The sequence below is a fragment of the Lepisosteus oculatus genome, chromosome 3, assembly GCF_040954835.1.
Source record: "Lepisosteus oculatus isolate fLepOcu1 chromosome 3, fLepOcu1.hap2, whole genome shotgun sequence".
Taxonomy (NCBI): Eukaryota; Metazoa; Chordata; class Actinopteri; order Semionotiformes; family Lepisosteidae; genus Lepisosteus; species Lepisosteus oculatus.
The window spans coordinates 7,330,234-7,349,693 of NC_090698.1; the positions used below are offsets into that span (position 1 = coordinate 7,330,234).

The window sequence follows — 19,460 nt, forward strand, 5'->3', positions numbered from 1 at the left end:
GACACAGGCAATAGAGAGATTACTGTTGCAAGATTTTCCAGCCTGTAAAATGCCCTGCCCTGGACTGTGCCGATGCTGTTACCTGTGCTGTTTGTCAATTGCTTAATTGCACATGAGAAGTTAATTTCAGCACTCAGCACAAAATGTGTGAAAAATGTAAATGGTCCGATCGAGGTTGTTATTTTTTAAATTATAAGGACAGCACCCCAAGTTGGAGTTGGAGCACATGTGTAAGCAGGAAATGGAAGGAGACAGCTGTGTCTCTATGTTTATGAAGTACTGTTTGTCTAGCGTGACATAGCGTGTTATTTTGAATGTTATGCAGGACTCTGGAAGGAAAAATGCCAACTATACATGCTGGACATAACACAAAGAACAGGCTTTAGTAAACTTATCAATGACCCCAAAGCAATGTGATCTTTATATTATTACCAGAGCTGCAATCCCTGCCCACATCTAGATAATCCAGTTAAGACACACATCTGCACCCTGTTGCCTGCGCTGGCACTGCTGCCCAAAGAACTGACCCTTGCAGCTGTAGTGACCTCAATGGCCTTGCAGACCTGAAGCCTCTGTGCAAAGTCCTGAAACTTGTAGAGAAGCTCTGAGTCATCACACTCTGCAGTTTGGGTTTGTGCTATTTATGTTTTGAAACTCATTAGCCTTGACTGTAGTTTCTGTATTACTATCATACTGTAATTTTGCTGCACACTCTGTTGTAATAGAGACTGGAAGTTGCCAATAAAGGTGACTGATCTTGTTAACAGAAATCAGTTTGAGTGAAAATGCACTGTGGCTGTGTTCTATTTACTTACATCAGTGCAAACCACTGTAATCCCACATAGAGAATCTAAATCTGGTAAGGGAAGCAGAGTGTGGTAAAGTACAGTGAAAAATATGGTACAATCGCAGTAAAGTGTATTGAAGCTCTGTGGAAATCAGGGTACAATCACACAGTAATGTGCAGTAAAGCACAGTGAAATCATCGAAATCCATAGAGATTCAAAAAGAAGCATGAGAACTTGTCAAAAGGAAAACATGTATGGTATAAATGTGAACGCCATGGTAAAATCACCCTGATGCTGTCCCTACGTAGCAGGTATCTGAACGTGATTCATCAGAAAGGATGGTGCTGCTGTTTTAAAACTGATAAGTATGTTTTAGGCATAAGGCAACCAATAAAACTTCACAGTAGATGAGTCTGCAGAACGGCAAAGGGTTAAAAGATTTCCCTAAAAGATTTATTAGTGTTGTCCTCGATTGCACTCATCATTAGTCATTTTCAAATGCAGCACCTGTATCAAATTCAACCTCTCAAGAGCAACTTACAACTGTGGATGCACGTTATTCTGAACCAATCAGAGTGATCTGAAACTGCCCGCCTTTGTATCACAGGGGGCTTTCAATTGTGATTACCGATTTCTCCTGGGACGTATGCCGAGACAGGAAAATGACGAGAAACCCTTTTCAGAATTCAATATGAATTGGAAAGTGTATTCTGATAATGCTATATTTATAAACGCTGAGTCAGCAAGAGCTACAAATAACAACCTAGAAAAATCCCCAGAAAAGAATCACATGAAAAGAAGAGACACCACAGGAAGTCACAGATAGAAATAACAGGGTCATATGGGTTTCCTTTCCATGTCCTGTGCAATTATTTTGCTTGTATTTCTTTCCCTTACCTCTCCTGAAGTGCCTGTATGTGTCGTAATGATGCCACATGTTTGTTCTTCTCTCAGTGAGGAGCACGCGGATCCCTGTGAGGGTCAAAACATTTGCCGCTGTAAACAAAAAGCAGCTCTTTATGAAACTCACTTTATTGGCCATGTACAATTTCATGCATTAGGAATTTGTCTTTTCACATTCCCCAGCTTGCTCTCCATGAGACACGCAGACAGGGAGAGAAACTTGAGGATAGAGCGCAGGGTCAGGGCCTTGCTCAGGGGCCCAATGGAGCAGGATTCCTCTGCCAGCTGCAGGTTATGAACCGGCAACCTTCTAGCCACAGGCTTGGATCCTCGCCTGTTCTACACTTGATCCTGTGCTGTTCTACACTGTCAGTGTTCTGTATACACTATAGCACCAGCTATGTCAAACGTATCGCTCAGTCCTAGTCCTAGTCGGCGGCAGAGTGGTGGCACTGTGGCTAAGGATCTGCGGCTGTATCTGTAAAAGTTGCTTGCTCAAATCCTATGGCCACCAGAGGACTCCTATGCTGTTGGGCCAATGAGCAAGGCCCTTAACCCCAACTGCTCCAGGGGCACTGTACAATGGCTGACCCTGTGCTCTGACCCCAAGCTTCTCTCCCTGTCTGTGTCTCATGTTTCCTTATGTTTCCATCCTTAGCTGTCCAGAGCCACTTTCCTTGTGTTACAGGACTTCATCCTGCACAATGAATCTTGTATACCAGCATTACGCCAAGGGATTTTTAAAGAACCTTTGAAACAACCGTTTCTGGGCTGTCAACAGCTGGTGTGGTGCTGACCTGGGTTCTGTGGTTCTGGCACTCAGTGGAGTGTCTGAAAACCCAGGTTCAGTGGTAACATGTACCTGTCACTGAGGTTCCCACAATGTTTCTCAACAAGCAGGGTGCCAAGACAGCGTAAAACCAGTTCATTTTAATTCACGTTGGCCTGAAACATCTAACATTCTCTGCATACTTTTCATGAGAAAAAAGAGTGGCTGCTTGCAACATTTCAAGTTCCCTTGAGTTGATCGAGAGTCCCGGGACTTGTCAGTGACAGTGATTTAAACCCTAGGTCCGTCAGGGACATAAGGCCCTCACTAATTTTGCCCCTGACAGGAGTGACAGGAGTGTAGTGTTTTGAGCTGAGGCGTAATCTGCTGTAAAATTTTAAAAAAACAGACAACACTCACACACCTTCCTTTATCCATAAGTGAAGTGGTAAGGTTCAGCTGCTATTGCATAGGAAGAAAAAAACAAATTAGTTACCTTTTATAAAACTAAAAGCTAAACAAGATACACTGTATATGAAATGGCTTCGCTTCTGCCTTCTGCTTTGAGAGCAACCACATAGCGCTGGTGTTTTTCCATCACGGGGCAGGAAAACACCGAGAAACAGCCATGTTCGTGAAACTTTCCAGTGTCAGTGTCTCTGTTGTATGTGTGTGTGTGTGACAGTGTCTCTGGTGTATATGTGTGTGAGTCAGTGTATCTGGTGTATATGTGTGTGTGTGACAGTGTCTCCGGTGTATATGTGTGTGTCAGTGTCTCTGGTGTATATGTGTGTGTGTGTCAGTGTCTCTGGTATATGTGTGTGTGTGTGTCAGTGTCTCTGGTGTATATGTGTGTGTGTGTCAGTGTCTCTGGTATATGTGTGTGTGTGACAGTGTCTCTGGTGTATATGTTTGTGAGACAGTGTCTCTGGTGTATATACATTTGCATGTAGAGTAACCTCAGTTTCAAACATTCTACTTTGACTGGATCAGACTTAGCCACCAATGAAATGGTTTCCTTCTTACTGTTATTCTAGTTTGGCAGATTAATACTAATAAAGTTGTACAACCCCTGGTAGAAATATTCATGGTACTACTAATAAAGAACTAACAAATAAATGGCAATAATAAAATGCATAATGATTAACTGGTAAGCCACAAACAGCATGCCAATACCTGCAGATTATGTAAAACCACAGCGTATTGAGAGCTGAAAGAGGCTGGCATTCAACCAGCAGTCAACTAATTAAGGTCATGAGCAGCTGCGTGGGCAACAAAACCCAAATAACTACTGGTCCTTTAAGACTAACGTCACACCACGTCGCCAGGAGAAAAAGGGCTCTCACTTCACAGCTGGGTGATCCACTCCAGGTTTTTCCCGATACATTGCTTTACCAGGAAGGACTGTCACAGAAGCCAACATGGCCTCTCTTTCCTGCTTGACCTTTATCATCATGAACCATGCAGGGATCCGAGCAGTAATGGCATTGCTGATGGGGATGCAGCAGTAGGTTCTACACAAGAATCCGCTGCTCAATCCACAGACAGATCTGTATCATCCATCTTAATAATAATAATAGAAACAATTTACTCTTATACAGTGTTTTTCTGGACACTCCACTCTAAGGGCTTTACATTCAGTGAGGACTCCCTCCACCACCAGTGTGCAGCCCCACCTGGATGATGCAACTGCAACCATAGTGCACCAATTCACTCCCCACACACCAGCTCTCAGTGGGGAGAAGAACTGAGTGATGAAGCCAGTTCAGAGATAGAGATCATTAGGATTATTAGGAGGCCATGAGTGGTAAAGTCCAATGGGAATTTTGGCCAGGACACCGGGGTTACACCACTGCTCTTTTTGAGAAACGCCCTGGGATTTTTAATGACCACAGAGAGTCGGGACATTGGTTTTACGTCTCATCCGGAAGGCTTCGCTTTTTATACAGTAAAGTGTCCCCCGTCACTACACTGTAGCATTAGGACCCACAAAGACTGCAGGGTGAGCGCCCCCTGCTGGTCCCACTAACACCTCTTCCAGCAGCAACCTTGGCTTTCCCAGGAGGTCTCCCACCCAGGTACTGGCCAGGTTCCCATGTGGTTGAGCTTCAGCAGGTTGCCAGTTGTGCGTTGCAGGGTAACATGGCTGCTGGCTTGACAGAGGCCTGGGAGACTGTCAGTGCTCAGTTCTTGGCTATATTAAGATTGACAGCGGACTGAGATTAACAATTTAGTAACTGTTTAAACTAAACCCGTTCCACTGAAACAGTCACGTTTCACACCTCAGTCTTCCTTCCCCTTCCCTCGGGACTGAAACCCGACGCTCAGAGCTCCCAGCCCGCGCTGCCTCTCCGGCTCCGGTCCGCCTGCTGCGCCCATGTCCTCGCCTCTGGGTTCCAAGAAAAAGGTCACCATGCGCAGATATGGGTGCCTACGCCGTCGTGGGCTGGGAGTGTGGTTTGCTAACACAGTCTCTGCAGTATGCCAGCTGGCTGTGCTGCCTTGCACAGCCAAACTCCCCCGACATCCTCTGATGATTTGTTTCATTCCTTAAAAACAAAACTAGATGGCGTCTGCACAAACACCGGAGATACTTTTTGGTGCAAGTATATTTCCAGTGAATCTGCACGGGCTCACCCATGCACTGAGGGATTGCATCTACTCCACAAAGTGTTCATGGATTCTTATTTGCACTGTTCTCTCGGGATGTGAACTGTACACAAAAGACAAAGGTGTTTTGAGGGGGGGTGCGTGTGTGTGTGTTTGGATCGGATCGAAAGCAGCAGTCCTGTGTTTGCAGATTTAAGTGTCTGTTTCCCACCTTACAGTGAGGCCCAGCTCCCTTTGCTCTGCATGTCCTGCGTACGTCGATTTGCAGCAGAAAAACACCAAGACACGCAGAGAGGCAGTGGCCTTGCTGTCAGGAGCGTACTGTCTGGGGAGCGTCTTTGTGTGGTGAGGTACTGTTACTGTCATCGCATCTGTGCGGTCAGGCCTGGATGAGCATCAGGTTTGACATTGTGAAACCCCGTATGTGCCCGCGTGGGAGTTGGTGTGTGAGTGGGAGTGGGAATGCAGACATTCTGTGGGCACCAGAAGCTGGGGCTGGTTTTCGGCACTCACTAGGCTACAGCCAATGTGCTGTTTTGCAGAGGTGAAAGGTCGGGAAAGAAAAGGAAACGGCTGTCATGATTCTTTCCAGATCTGCTGCTTTGATTGAGCACGGGTCGCCGTCTCTCTTAAAGGTCAAAGGATGACCTGCTGGAAAATGTTTGTTTTATGTGCTGCTGCAATGTCACAGGAAGTTGCTTTGATGGTGTTTTAAAACTCTGTGGGGTGTATGCAAGCGCACCATCAGCAGGGACGCTTCTGCGCCCGTGGCAGAGTACTCGTATGACTGTTCCGCCGTTGTGTGTGCGGTCTCTGCGCGAGTCATTCTGGGACCGAGCGCCCTATGTCAGAGCTACATTAGCATGCTGCGCTGTCTTATTTCTCCTTCCTGTTTGTTGCCAACTCAAAACAGGACAGCTCCGAAAAGAAGTGTCATCTGTTTCTAACTGTGCCGAAACCCAGAGATACCCCACACATTGTGCGTAAGTGTTGTCTGTGAGAAGGGAACCCTCAATTTTCATTTTCAAAAAAGAGCACTATGACAGCATGAAAGAGTCTCCATAGCAAACCAGTCAGGACAGGAGCCCAGGTTACACTGTGCTCCGGGCTTGTGTGATGTGGCCTTCCTTGATTTCTCTCTTAATCCAAGAGGTGAAGCAATTTCTCTCTTCTCCAGCTGTGCCGCTGTGCTGTGGGGACTCTGGGGGAATTGGCTGTTGTGTCGCCCACACTGGGGCTGCACTACAGTGGGGAATGAAGGGGCCCTCTCCTTTATGTAAAGCACATGGCAGTCTTTAGCTGGAAAAACCCCATATGAATATGATTACCATTTTAATTACTATTAACACTGAAAATACTAGCTATGATCAAATAGCCAACCCTATATTACTCCCAATATTTTTATAGCTGTTGTTATTATTATCCGACTTGACAAATAATTATAATTGCTTACATTTATATAGCGCTTTTCCTTACACTCCACTCAAAGCGTGTTACAGGTCATGGGGACTCCCCTCCACCACCACCAGTGTGTAGCCCCACCTGGATGATGCGACGACAGCCATAGTGCACCAGAACGCTCACCATACACCAGTTATATCACAATTATACCAGGCCATCTTTCTTCTCTTACTATCAGTCGATTATGGTGTTATAAACTATGTTTGTGTAATAAGTCATGGCTATGTTGTAACATGATAGATGTGATGTGTAATGTTTTAAGATGTATTGAGATGTATAGAAGATTTAAAACAAATACAATTAACATCAAACAAAAATCTACAGACATTTATAATAATAACAACAATTGCTTGTAGTTATATCACGCATTTCCAGATGTGCTTTATAGGATGTTCACCACACCCAAGCTATTAGTGGGGAGGAGAACAGAGTGATGAACCCAATTTATAGATGGGGATTATTAGGATTATCAATGAGAAATTTAGCCAGGACACCAGGGTTACACCCCTACTCTTTTCAAGAAACAGCCTGGGATGTTTTCAGGACCTCAGTTTTACATCTCATCCAAAGAACAGTGCCCTTTTACAGTACAGTATCCTCATCACTATACAGGGGCATTAGGACCCACATGGACCAAAGGGTGAGCAACCCCTGCTGGCCCCACTAACATCTCTTCCAGCAGCAACCTTAGTTTTACCCAGGAGGTCTCCCCTCCAGGTACTGACCAGGCTCACACCCGCTGAGCTTCAGTGGGCTGCCAGCTGGGCATTGCAGGGAGACATGGCTGCTTCAGTCATACAGCCAGTCTATCACATCCACCAGCTTCAGAGAAGAGGTGACTGGTGGGGCTTCAGTGGAAACTGTCGCTGAGCAGACTGGTAATCAGCAGCTCTGGTCTCGGTTCTGTAGAAGTGTGCAGGGCGCTGGAAGGGCTCTGATCTTCAGAGGAAGGCGACTGAGGTGGTGGGTGGACGGGGGGACGGGGAGGGGGTGCTGAGACGCTGAGACAGTGCTTGTGTTTGTGGGTTGGGGGGGATTTCCAAACCTCACACACAACTCTATCAAGTGTGCACCTCCTCCTCCCCCTCAAGGCCTAGAGTACATCATCTCCGATACACATGCTGACAGTCAAAGACAGACACATGCTGGCAGCCATCATCAAGGCCTGCTGGGCTTTTTAAGGTACAACTGGGGGGGGCGGGGACGGACGTGTTCCAATCTCCTACCCCCCTCCCACTTCCCATCAATCAGAATCCACCAGCCTCCAGCACGGCTAAGGAATACAACTCTGGGATACCCCATTGGAGCCCCCGCCCCACCCCCGACACACACACAGAGGGGAACACAGAGTCCTGTGCCACCACTCCCATCACACCAGCTGTGCTGCTGCACCGCAAATACAGTGGGAGGGAGAGCTTCCAACATCACAGCTTTGCCCAGACCAAGGGTGGGCCAGAACACAGGGAAGGAGACTTCCTATCCAGCCTGTCCTTCAGAGCCAAGTGGGCCCAAGCCTGGGTCTCGTGTGACATGAGTCTCAAGAAACTGGGGGTGCCCAGTGGATACAATTCCCTTCATGGATACACGTATATGTATATATTTCTATACTGTATGTACATGTGTACAGGAAGAGGTAAAGGTTTATTCCATGCTGAATGAAGAAGAATAGAAACACAATGTTTCAGCTGTGGATTCTTCTGCAGGTGACAAGAGTCCACACCCAAAATGTTGTGTCTCTTTTCATTTCCTTTCAACATGGAATACACTTTCTGTCACTAAGCGTTCTTTCCGGATCCTATGCAGATGATACGATCCGGGGTTGAGTGAGGAAACACTGGGAAAAAAAGCATGCAGGATACGGGAATAAAAACAGGGGGGCGTGTCCAAGGAGTGCTGGTTGTCGGGGAGGTGTAAGCGAGGGAAACAATCCAGGCACGAGTCTAAAGAGAAATCCAAAATCAGGGCACAAGTCCAAGGCCAGGCGATCCATCCAAGACAGAAGATTAAAAACCAGAGCCGGGTCGGGACCGGCGGGGGGAAAGGGAACAGAAACAGAAACTAAAACCATAATGCATCCAGGTCCCGGGCTCGCATGATGCCAGAACCAATGCAGGGCCCTTATTAGCGTCAGCGTCTGGCTTTTAAGGGGGAACTGAAAAGGGCCTGGAACAGGGAACAGGTGCGGGGAATGAGGCAAACAGGGAAGGGCTTGCGATCGTGACACTTTCACCTGTTCCTTTGCAGTCTGTGTACCCTAACGCAGCTACCTAACCTCTACAAACCTACAAACTACAAACCTCTTTGTATACATACGTATATATGTGTATGTATAAATGTATATAGGCATAATGTATATGTAGTTCAGGTGGGCAGCTGCGTCAGCATGCGTAGGCTGCAAAGGAACAAGTAATAGGTTTATTCCATTTCTTCTTTTTTTCAGCAAGGAATAAACCTATTACTTATAATGTATATGTGTATGTACTTTATGTAAAAATGTATACAGTATATGTATATAGATGTACATGAATTCTTTGTTCTCAGGCACAGTCTTGGTGAAAAGAGTAATAATTCAGGCACACTGGTTAAAAAATTACACATAGTAAACTACACACAACATAACCATACAATATGTTACACTATGTAAAAACTTTTAAATAAGGTGTCCCAGAGGCCTTACATCCTAACCACCCAGAAAAACCTCAGACTGCTACAAATTTCACTCAAAATAACGCCTACAAAGGCCAAAAGAAGAGATAAGCTACCTTCTAAACTAAACAGAATACAACTTGCGGTTAAATCTCTCTCTCTGCAAACCTGGATGCCACAAAGTGAATTAGAGCCTATTCTATTCTAAAAATGCACCCAGGAGAGGCTGTTTTAACTGTGAGGTTCTTTACACAGGTAATCCAAGTTTCTAACAGCAGCAGAATAGCAAGCTCACTTAATAAGGCTAAAATACTTCGCTCCAATCTGGTGTTTCTGAATGCTCTAAATAAAGAGCTCTTGCCTTCGATATCTTCATTTTCCTCTCCCTTTACCCTCTCTCCTCCCTCTCTCGTTCTCTGGCTCCCTGTTTTATCCCCTGTTCCTGGACTGTTAGTTTACACTTAATAATTTACCCAGAACTTAATTGACTAAAGTAAACTAAGGTCAATTTTATGATCACTCTGATCTCCCTCCGCAAACTTTGAAGCTGGAAATGTTGACACTAGCCAGGTGTCCCGATTATTTCTACATTCACTTCATAACAATATGTATATATGCATATATTGAAGATGTTCATATATTGCACATATTGCATGAAGATGCATGAATTGAAGATGTAGCTAACTGCATCAGTTTGCGTATGCAGCATATGTTAATATAAGGGAAGAAAGAAAACACAACATTTCGGCCGTGGAGCCTTCTTCAGGTGGACAAGGTGTAGATATGCAGCCGAGATCACTGCATTGTAAGGATCCCATGTCTGGCGGAGACCAGGAGGAAATGCGCTGTTGCACTGTGTGTGTGCTGTGTATCTATTGTGTGAAGGTGCGGCAGGGACATGTGCCTGTGTGAGAGGGAGAGAGAGAATGCGTGTATTTACATCTCAATGAGAGCTTGATAGCGGGGTCACTGACCTCGGCATCAAGGTCTATTCTCGTTGCCTTCGCCCTCAACAACTGCCCCTATCCCCACCATAGCGAAGGGCTAGGAGTCACGACGTGCGCAAGAACAATGACTGCACAGCTCAGAGCATCGGCAGTTTATTTAGATGTTGTTCTTGTGTCTTTCTAACGTTTATTACTCTGATCGTCATGACGACAACGCGCGTCATTATTTTTGGCTGACGTCATTTGACGCTTTCGCTTCATTGTTGTTTTCACCTGCTACGACTGCAGGCTGCTACTACTGCTACGGCGACTTAACTACCGGCACGCAGAATCTAATTTTTAGCCCTCCAATATTCAGAAATCTGTATTGAATTACAAGGTCTGAGCACTGCCACAGGTAACATTTTGGTTTGGATAATTCGCTTGTCTCGCGTTTTATTAGACCGTAAAAACACCCCCTTTCCTGTGGCTCTGCTCCTGAACATAGCTGAAGTCAGATCTGAGATTCCAGCCCAACTGCTCCTCTCTCTCCGTACCTGCGAAGCGCGCACCCGCCTTGCCGCCGCGGGCACGCCTGACAGGGTCTGGGCGCGTTCTCGCAAGAGCACCCGCCCCCACTCCCCACTCCCCAACCTCCCCCTCCTTCGGGAAAATCGGCTAATTCGGATTTAAGTTATTTAAGGTCCCCTTATTAAGCCCTTAGCGCCCTACCCATTGTTCCCTGGATGGCGTGTCATTAAGGCCGGACGAGGGAAAAGAGATCTCCGCGCTTCGCTGGAGTGTGTCCGCGCCGGTGACAATTGGGGCAGAGCTCCCACGCCGCTTCAGGAGAGGATAGTATTGTTGTGGAGATTTTTTTCTTAAGGAATAAGGCGTGTGTATGTGTCGGGGGGGATGGGGAATGTGACAATAGAGAGACAATAGCTCGTTACTGGAATTATTTAAGCTCCTACACACTTGTCTGCATCCCATTAGTGTCGTTTACTTTCAGAGTTCTAGGGATATAATGTCACGATGAAATGACCCCCGAGAGGAGGTACACGGCACACCTACGACTGAAGTAAAGTTTCCACGCCGACGTCCGAGCACGGTCACCGAGGACAGGCGGGTGTGGGCGTCTCTCGGATGAGGATCTGACTGCTCGGCCCTGTTCGCAAGAGAAAGTGTTAACTCTGCTGAAATCACTTCTCACTTGACCGCTTGTTTGGCTGTGTATTGGAGCCGCCGGGGGGCACAATGGCTGCCACGCGTGTCCGCCTGGTGGTGGGAAGAAGGGAGTCCCCTCTTCCACGCCAAGCGCCACTTTGGGCTGAAACGCGCTATATGAACAGAGCTTTACAGCGAAAGTTCGGGAAGGGGCGTCAACGGCCGCGGTCCAGCAGCCTCAACCGACAGCAATTCAAATACTGCGCGTGACCCCCTTCTCTCCCTCGCGCGTCTCTCCTCCACCCCGTGTCCACCTCTGCGGTCACTCCTCAGTCCCCGGCTCCGTGTCCTGGGGGCAGGAGGGTAGCCCTCAGCCAGGCGGGTTAAGCCAAATCAATCGGAACCGTAAAGACTCGATACATGCCTTTTTAAAACGCCCAATTCTCGGCTGTTGTCATTCCTAGTGAACGTGTGCTTATCGACTGGACGCATTCCGTGGTTTTTGTTTTTGTTTTTTTCTTTCCTTTCGTCCTCAAATCCAATCGCTTTTCGCGGCGGTCTGGCACTTTCGAACAAGTCTCGATCTTTCTCGGAACTTGTATCAGTGGCGCCAAAGCCTCTATAACGGTTCTGCCTCTTCCTTCCACCCAGGTCTGGGGCTGAGTGGTGTGAGTGATATATGAGTGATGATAATTGGAGATACCACATACATCTAGATATTCACTGACACGCACGGAGAGACACAAATTTACCACATGAAAGTCTGCACAGTCGGCATGGAGACAAGACAACAACTTTAGGAACTTTTAGGTTTGAAAAAAAAAAGTCACCCAGCTTTGGAAAAAAAAAGGTATTTTAAGATGTTAGGTGGAAAGATCGAACATCCTCTTTAAGAAGATACCATCTTTATCGGGTCATTTTCTCCGTTTTACAGCCCCCCACACAGGATAATCAACTGCCAGCCTCACAGACGCACCGCTCTTTCTCCTTCTCAGCTCTGAAATAACTACCGGAGTAGCGGTTCCATTGGAATATTTTTTTTATTATTATTAATAGGACAGACAATTTCCATCTGCCATCTAATAGCTACTATTAGAGCTTCAAAGCTACTGTTATGAAGAAAGTATGAGAAAACATGCCGGCAGGTGATATGAACCGCATTGCCCGCAGCCTCGGCCCTGCGCCTCAAGAGGCGGGCACGAACAAAGCTGGAGCTAAACAGGGGTGAAGGCTGGACTGGGAGGACGGGCTACACGGAATCGCGGTCGAGGCGGATGGGGCCCTTCACGCGCGCTCAGAGGAGCTGGAAACGAGGAACACGCGCGCCCCCGATCCCACACTCCGCTCCTCTCTCTGCGCCTATCCTTTCTCCTTGTGTCTCCCGTCCTCCCAGCCCATCGGCCCTCGGCTGCGTCTCCTGTCTCCTCTTCCTCTCCCTTTTTTTCCCTCGCCGCTCCTGCTCTCTTCCTCTATCCTGTTCTCCCCACTCTGCCTCCTCTCTCTCCTCTCACTCCCCTCTTCCAGCGGCCGGGTAGAGACTGTGGGAAAGTGCGTGGAAGCCCGGACCCACACATTGTCATGCAAATTCAGGACCCCGAAGAAGGGCAGTGTGGGGGTGGGGGGCTGTTATATGTAGCCAGTGTGTGAGTCGCATTCAACACTGCGAAAAGCGCACCAAACGCGCAACTCTCGGGCTCCCCGGCAGCGCTTGTGCGAGGGCACTGCGGTCACTCGGGACGAGAGGGAAACTCGTTATTGCTCACCCGTACATTTTCCACAGTCGTGCACGCGTGGGAAGCCACACGTAAATACGCAAGCAACATGACCGCTTCCAATGTGGAGACGTCTTCCGACAGGAATTACAGCGCCAAAGAAGAAAGAAAGGTAAGAAAGAAAGACCTTTTAATTTCACCAGCTTTGGTATCGGCCAAAATCAAAGGAAAACTGGACTTCGACTGCAGGGGCCTGTTTTTTTGGGGGGGAACAGCCACTTAAGCAAAGCATGCACACCTGTTGTTTCCACACGAAAGATACTATCTTTCAAGCGAATCCTGCCGGTTTCCTCAAATATGTAATCGGAACGAAAGAAAGACATTAAGGCGCCCCATCGTGCAGAGAGATATCACCTTTTTCCCCCGTTCATAAACACCAGTCTGTTCATAAAAATCACTTCGGGTTCTAAGAAAAAAAGCCTCGACTCTTTCACTCGCTGCCTCTCACACGCGTGTTTTTCATAGTTTTGGACTTGAGTCAGCAGAATGATTCCGTCTGGCAGGGCATTAGTCAGCACGGCACCATGAAACGGGACGCCGTTTGCTTACGGGTGTGAAACTCCAGTTCCTGGAATAACGAAAAGGCTGCGGTTTGAGCGCTTCTCTTCACAGATAACCAGCGAGGCGCCTCCTGAAATGAACCTTCGCTCGGCGGGCGTTCATGAGGCGGTCTCAATATTGTCGGAGAACAGAGACCACGCAGTCAGAGGAGGAAGCTGGCGTGGTACAGGGAGTTGTTCTCCTTGTGCAACTGGGCAGTTAGGCGCCGTTTCCCGAATACTTGTGATTAGTGACTAGTGATAGAATTACGCCTTCCTCACCCCTAACCCCGAGAACAGCAGAAACCGCTGAATTAAACTGAAAAACCCAAGTAATCTATTGATCTGATAACTGAATTAGGGTAAACATTCGACAACGCGACGATGTTTTTTAGTGATTAAGAGACAGTGTTGAGCAAGGCATTATTGAGTTAGACAAAAGTCGCCATTGGGCTGTGCGGTTATTCCAGCAGTGCATGGTGAAATTGCACACGGAAACGTGCTATCTCGTAATTACCAGGCAATTATCTTGTTGTTGCAAAATACTACATGTCGTAATGACGAGATAGCAGATTATCCAGTAATCAGGAGATGGTGCATTCTCGCGTACTTTACGTGCTAATCGCGCGGGAGCACAATTATCAGGAGTTGACTTGCGGGTTAAAGCGGTGGAAACGATTGCAGGGCACACTCGTTCGTGTTTAAGGAGAAGTGTGAGTGTCCTCGTGGTTACACTCGTGTTCACACGAGGAAGAAAATCTAACACTTTGTCATGACCAACCCCCAGCGGAAGGCAGTGCTGGACACTGCCACCAACACTAAACTCACAGTTCTAGCTGAGCTCTGGGTTGCTGCTAAATGCCCTCAGTGCACAATGCAACAGGTTGTTCATACAGTCAAGTGATCACTGCTCTCTCCTAATTACAACACAATTACAGTACTATCTCATAATAAGATAAGTTCATTTTATTGGCCATATACAATTTCTTGTATTAGGAAGTTGTCTTTTCGCAGACCCCAACTTGCTCTCCATGAGACACACAGACAGGGAGAGAGAAGCTGGGGGTCAGAGCGCAGGGTCAGCCATTTATACGGCACTCCTGGAGCAGCTGGGGTTAAGGGCCTTGATCAGGGGCCCAACGGAGTAGGATTCCTCTGCCAGCCACGAGATACGAGCCAGTAACCTTCCAGCCACAGAGCCACCACACCGCTCCTAATTTTCTGGTAATAAGGAGACAAAACAATTCTTTTTCCTTGATGGCAGCCATGCTCACCGGTAGTTGTACTATCTAGATCAGATGGACTGTCCACTGTCCAGATTGTGTTGCTTTCAGCACAGTTTTGTCTTCAGTTGATGTCCATGTAAGATTCTGGAAACAATACTTGGAAATAAATCAGCAGATAATCTCTAGTGATAAAATTGTAACAACAACAGTGATCTTTCAACAAGCAAGACCTTTTTAGTTCTTACAATGTTGTGATTTTTTTTTACTTTATACACAGCTGAGGAAGCCTCTGATTGAGAAAAGACGCCGGGAAAGAATCAACAGCAGTTTGGAGCAGCTCAAGGGCATTATGGTGGATGCCTATAACCTGGATGTGAGTCAGGACACTGGAAACTGTAATACAATTGCCAACACTGTGGACACTGTACTGTACAATGACCAGCAATACAATCAAGTTCACTGTGCACACTGTGTACAATGACCAGCACTGTGCACACTGTGCAATACAATCAATAGCACTGTGCACACTGTACTGTGCAATCACCAGCATGGTGCACGCTGTACTGTACAATTGCCAGCACTGTGCACACTGTGCAATACAATTGCCAGCACTTTGCACACTGTATTGTAGAAATGCCAGCTCTGTGCACACTGTGCAATACAAATGCCAGCACCGTGCACACTGTACTGTACAATCTCCAGCACTGTGCACACTGTGCAATACAATCGCCAGCACTGTGCACACTGTACTGTACAATCACCAGCACTATTCACACTCTTATATACAATCGCCAGCACTGTGCACACTGTACTGTACAATCACCAGCACTGTGCACACTGTGCAATACAATCGCCAGCACTGTGCACACTGTACTGTACAATCACCAGCGCTGTGCACACTGTGCAATACAATCACCAGCACTGTGCACACTGTACTATAAAAACACCAGCACTGTGCACACTGTGCAATACAATCAATATCACTGTGCACACTGTACACTATAAACCCATAATATTAACCAAAAATGATCTCAGGATCTCCTTAGCATTTTATTCCATTTAGAAATAAAATATTGAAATTGCAATGGTGGATTTCTGTCCTTATATGTATTTATTAATATAGGCCATACTTTCTGATTTTTAGAAGATGTAAGCTGCTGTGCAACATATTGAGTGCATTCACAGATTTTTAGTGCGAGGTAACTATTTCAATCCTTATGGTCATCATAATCAATTTTACATGCAGTAGTACAGCTGTGCCGCTGTGAACCCCCCTAGAGGTTTAATTCTCTCCTTTACAGAATGGCTACCCCCTGGATTTATGCATATGCAATTGCTGCAAACATCAGCAGCAGGAAGGATATATCAGCATTAGGCTGGTTAATTGACTCAATAAAGTTGCTCAATAAAGTCGCCCAGTTTCCTGTAGCAACAGGAGGCAGGGAGTAGATGGCAAGTTTGTAGCTGTTCCCTAATGCCCCCTACCTGTTTCTCTGTGTACTGCCTTGCAGCAGTCCAAGCTGGAGAAGGCTGACGTCCTGGAGATCACAGTGCAGCACATGGAGGGTCTGCAGAGGAGACAGGCCAGCGGTAAGTGATACCAGACTGGGCACAGTGACTGTGACTGACGATGCCTCTGAACAGTGTCACCCAGCGATAGAGAATGGGTCTGCTGGCATGCTGAGCGCGGCCAGCCACATGGCCCATGCAGAATCAAAGGACAGTGACTTGCAGAATCCTGAGGTGCTGTTTCTTCTCATTCTTCTCCCACTCCTGCCTGCTGATCCACAAGACCTAAACTCCCAAGAAGAAGCTGCGGGTGAATATCTTTCACTTTTGGCAGTGTGCGTGCTCAGCAGTCCTGAGAGCTAGTGACTGAGACCTTGACATTACAGAAGAGCTGGTGTCTGACGTGTTCAGCCATTCTGCAAATATTCAGACTTCCAGGGTCTAGATTAAGTGAGCTCAGAATCAGGTGCTGCTCTTTTTCCCCCACAAAGAGCCGTGAGAGGTGGCTGTCCATGTTGAAGGCGATTGCTACTTTGGATGCAGCCTTTCTTCATGTGTGGTGAAAGACACCAGAGTGACAGGCTGAATCATTAACCATAAATATGATCCAGACTGAAGCACAAAGAGGAGTCCAGGGACAGCTGGTGATGGTTTTCACACAGAGACCAACAATGATGGATGTTGGCTCATACAGCTCTTCTGGTCTGGCCTGCAGGTGGTGGAAAACCAGGGTTCGAGTCCCGGCAGCGCTACAGCAGCGGCTACATCCAGTGCATGCATGAGGTGCACAACTTGCTTCTCAGCTGCCCGGGGATGGACAAGAACGTGGGCGCGCGCCTCCTCAACCATCTTCTCAAGTCGCTGCCACGCATCACTGGAGAGGCCGGGTCTCCGGCGGCGTGCGGCGGCGGTGCCCACCACGCGCCCATCCTGGCACCATCCTCCCCGGTGTACGAACCCCGACCTGCGCACCTTCCTTCCCCATCCCCCCTGGCGCATGCCCCTGGGGCACAGCGCCAGCACCACCATCTCAACCCCAGCCGCCTGCCGTCCCCCACCACGGCGTCCCAGCCCGAGGCGCCGGAGGGCAGTGGCGGCGGTGGGGAGACGGCGCCCTCCTCCCCCGGTTCGCCGCTACCCAGCCCCCACAGGCCTCTGCCCCTCCCAGGCAGCGACCCCTCCATGTGGAGACCATGGTAGGACAAACCACAGCTACACAGATCAACCAGTGGCAATAATTCCCCCAAACAATTTCTAAGGCAGGGGCAGACATCTGGAGGTTTTCCGAGGGAGGGGACAGATTTTAGGGGTTTTATTCTACCCGATCTCTTCCTGACCTAACCGAACCAATTAACCTCTTCATCGGGCCATTTTAGACAATTGCAAAAGGCTTGAATTTTCTCCAGCTTGACATTTCTCAAAAAAACCTGATAAACAGAATCCAGCAGGGGGGAGTGTTGAAGTGGGTAGGTGGGCCGTCCTGGTCCAGAAGAGTACCTGTCCATCAGGTACATAGGTCATCATTTCAACCATTGATTCCCACACTGCTAACCACATCACCCTCTTTGGTAGGATAATCTAAGCATGTTTTGTTAAGGAAAGCTTGTATACTCATCCAATGGCCTTCCAGGACAAGTGTCCACTCTAGGTCTTTAAAAAGTAAGGAATGAGCTAATATTCTGGTTGGACTGTGGCACTCTGGGACCAAGGACAGCTACTGTGGGACCAGTCGAAGCTACAGGCTCCTTTTTCCTGCTTCTGGAGAACTACAGGGGCTTTTCTTTTACCGACGTCTTCCACTACAACTCTGAATGGCTTAACTGGATGAATGTTGGACTGACGTGACCTACATTTCACAAACCCTTGTTGGCTAATACCAAGAGCAAAGCATACACAGGAGATCTATGGTGTTACACTGCTCTTTTAAACCTCAGGGACAGACAAATTGATCTGTTCTCTCCTGAGGTTTGGAGTTCAGCATCCACTGATCATCAAGAGGAAGAAAGAGCTGTAAGTGACTCCCGATGGTGTTTTTCTTGAGTTTCCATCTTCAACTCTGCATACAGCTTCTTCATTCATTATTGAACTTGTTTCCTGATTAGCTGGCTATGCTATTTCAAGCCTTTAACCTCTGAGCAGTTGAAAATAAACAGGAAACCTGCAGAACTGAAACTATTCAGGACCAGAGTCTGACTATTGCTGACATTCACCACCCATTGCATATGATATTAAAGTAATGCTGGATTGAGCACTGATCAGGACCATTACAGATGCTGTACAGATATGCTGTAAATGAAATGGGAATAATTGCAGGTTATGTTTTTGTGATGCTTGTTCCCTATGGTGAAATTGCCTGGTATACGATATTTGCGTTGTCTTACTTCTAATGAAGTGACTTGTAATCTGTACGGATGTTTGCAGTCTTACTCTTTGCATCTCGACTGTCTTTTTTTTATTTTTATAAATGAGTGTGTGGAGGTTTCATTCCAGAGCCACGAATAGGATGTAGTAGTAGCTGTTGTTGTTGTTAGTAGAATATGTGTTGCATAAAAATCAGAATTTCTGACTAGAAAAAAATCATTTCTCTTCTGACAAGCAACTCTTTAAAAAAGGGTATATTGTTTAAGTGTTGCTTGAAGGACCACAAGACTGAACGGTGTGTTTTGGTCGAGTGTTTCAGAAGAGTTTTCTACAATTTGTTTTGTGAAAAAAAAAGATGTTTTCCTCAACTAGGGACCTGAACTCCAGCCCTTCATATTGAAGTGACAGATCTGTAGCAGGTGTTAATGAAACAAGAGAGAAGTATATGCAGAGAGAGAGGTGCATTGTTGTGCTCTATATCGTTACTGACACTTCAGAATGGCAACTTTAAGGCGTGTCATACACTTTATTACTTAAACACAGCTCATGGAGCGCGAGTACCTCTAACACATGTAGCATCACTGTAATGCAAAATGTACGGATTAGTAATTATTAGCGAAATTGTATAATTGCTTAACTGCTTAAATAGGTTGTCCAATATTTTCTTGTACAGTATTCAGACCCAGATAATTACTGTCAATGCCACGTCCCGTCGTTAATATTGTTCAAATGTACATTTCTGTATGTATTTAATCAAGTAAAAAGTGAACACACTAGTTTAAC

The 19,460-nt window shown here is 46.9% G+C and overlaps 1 protein-coding gene and 1 long non-coding RNA gene across 4 annotated transcripts; one reads left to right on the forward strand and one right to left on the reverse strand.

Annotated features, from left to right (window-relative positions):
• Positions 1–1,507: 1,507 nt before the first annotated feature.
• Positions 1,508–10,282, reverse strand: LOC138231616 (uncharacterized). Its single transcript, XR_011186800.1, has 3 exons — positions 10,152–10,282; positions 2,885–2,922; positions 1,508–1,760 (listed from the first exon to the last, which is right to left on the reverse strand). It is a non-coding gene; the product is annotated as an uncharacterized lncRNA (long non-coding RNA).
• A 153-nt stretch (positions 10,283–10,435) lies between these two features.
• On the forward strand, positions 10,436–19,459 carry her8a (hairy-related 8a). Of its 3 annotated transcripts, XM_006627496.3 has the most exons (5): positions 10,436–10,521; positions 11,116–13,154; positions 15,085–15,180; positions 16,319–16,397; positions 17,032–19,459. In XM_006627496.3, the coding sequence occupies exons 2-5, from the start codon at positions 13,092–13,094 to the stop codon at positions 17,514–17,516; spliced, it is 723 nt and encodes a 240-aa protein (XP_006627559.2). In that variant the 5' UTR covers positions 10,436–10,521; positions 11,116–13,091; the 3' UTR covers positions 17,517–19,459. The 3 variants fall into 3 exon arrangements, with proteins under 3 accessions (XP_006627559.2, XP_015196112.2, XP_069042655.1); XM_015340626.2 differs by lacking the exon at positions 10,436–10,521 and having other exon boundaries at positions 10,656–13,154; positions 16,322–16,397; XM_069186554.1 differs by lacking the exons at positions 10,436–10,521; positions 11,116–13,154 and adding an exon at positions 13,182–14,805.
• The last annotated feature ends 1 nt before the right edge of the window (position 19,460 follows it).

Excerpts from the sequence above, each read along its gene's own strand:
- her8a (XM_006627496.3), top strand. The coding sequence starts at position 13,092 with ATGACCGCTTCCAATGTGGAGACGTCTTCCGACAGGAATTACAGCGCC. Across the intron at positions 13,155-15,084 it reads GCGCCAAAGAAGAAAGAAAG|CTGAGGAAGCCTCTGATTGA; the intron begins GTAAGAAAGAAA and ends CTTTATACACAG. Across the intron at positions 16,398-17,031 it reads GCAGAGGAGACAGGCCAGCG|GTGGTGGAAAACCAGGGTTC; the intron begins GTAAGTGATACC and ends TCTGGCCTGCAG.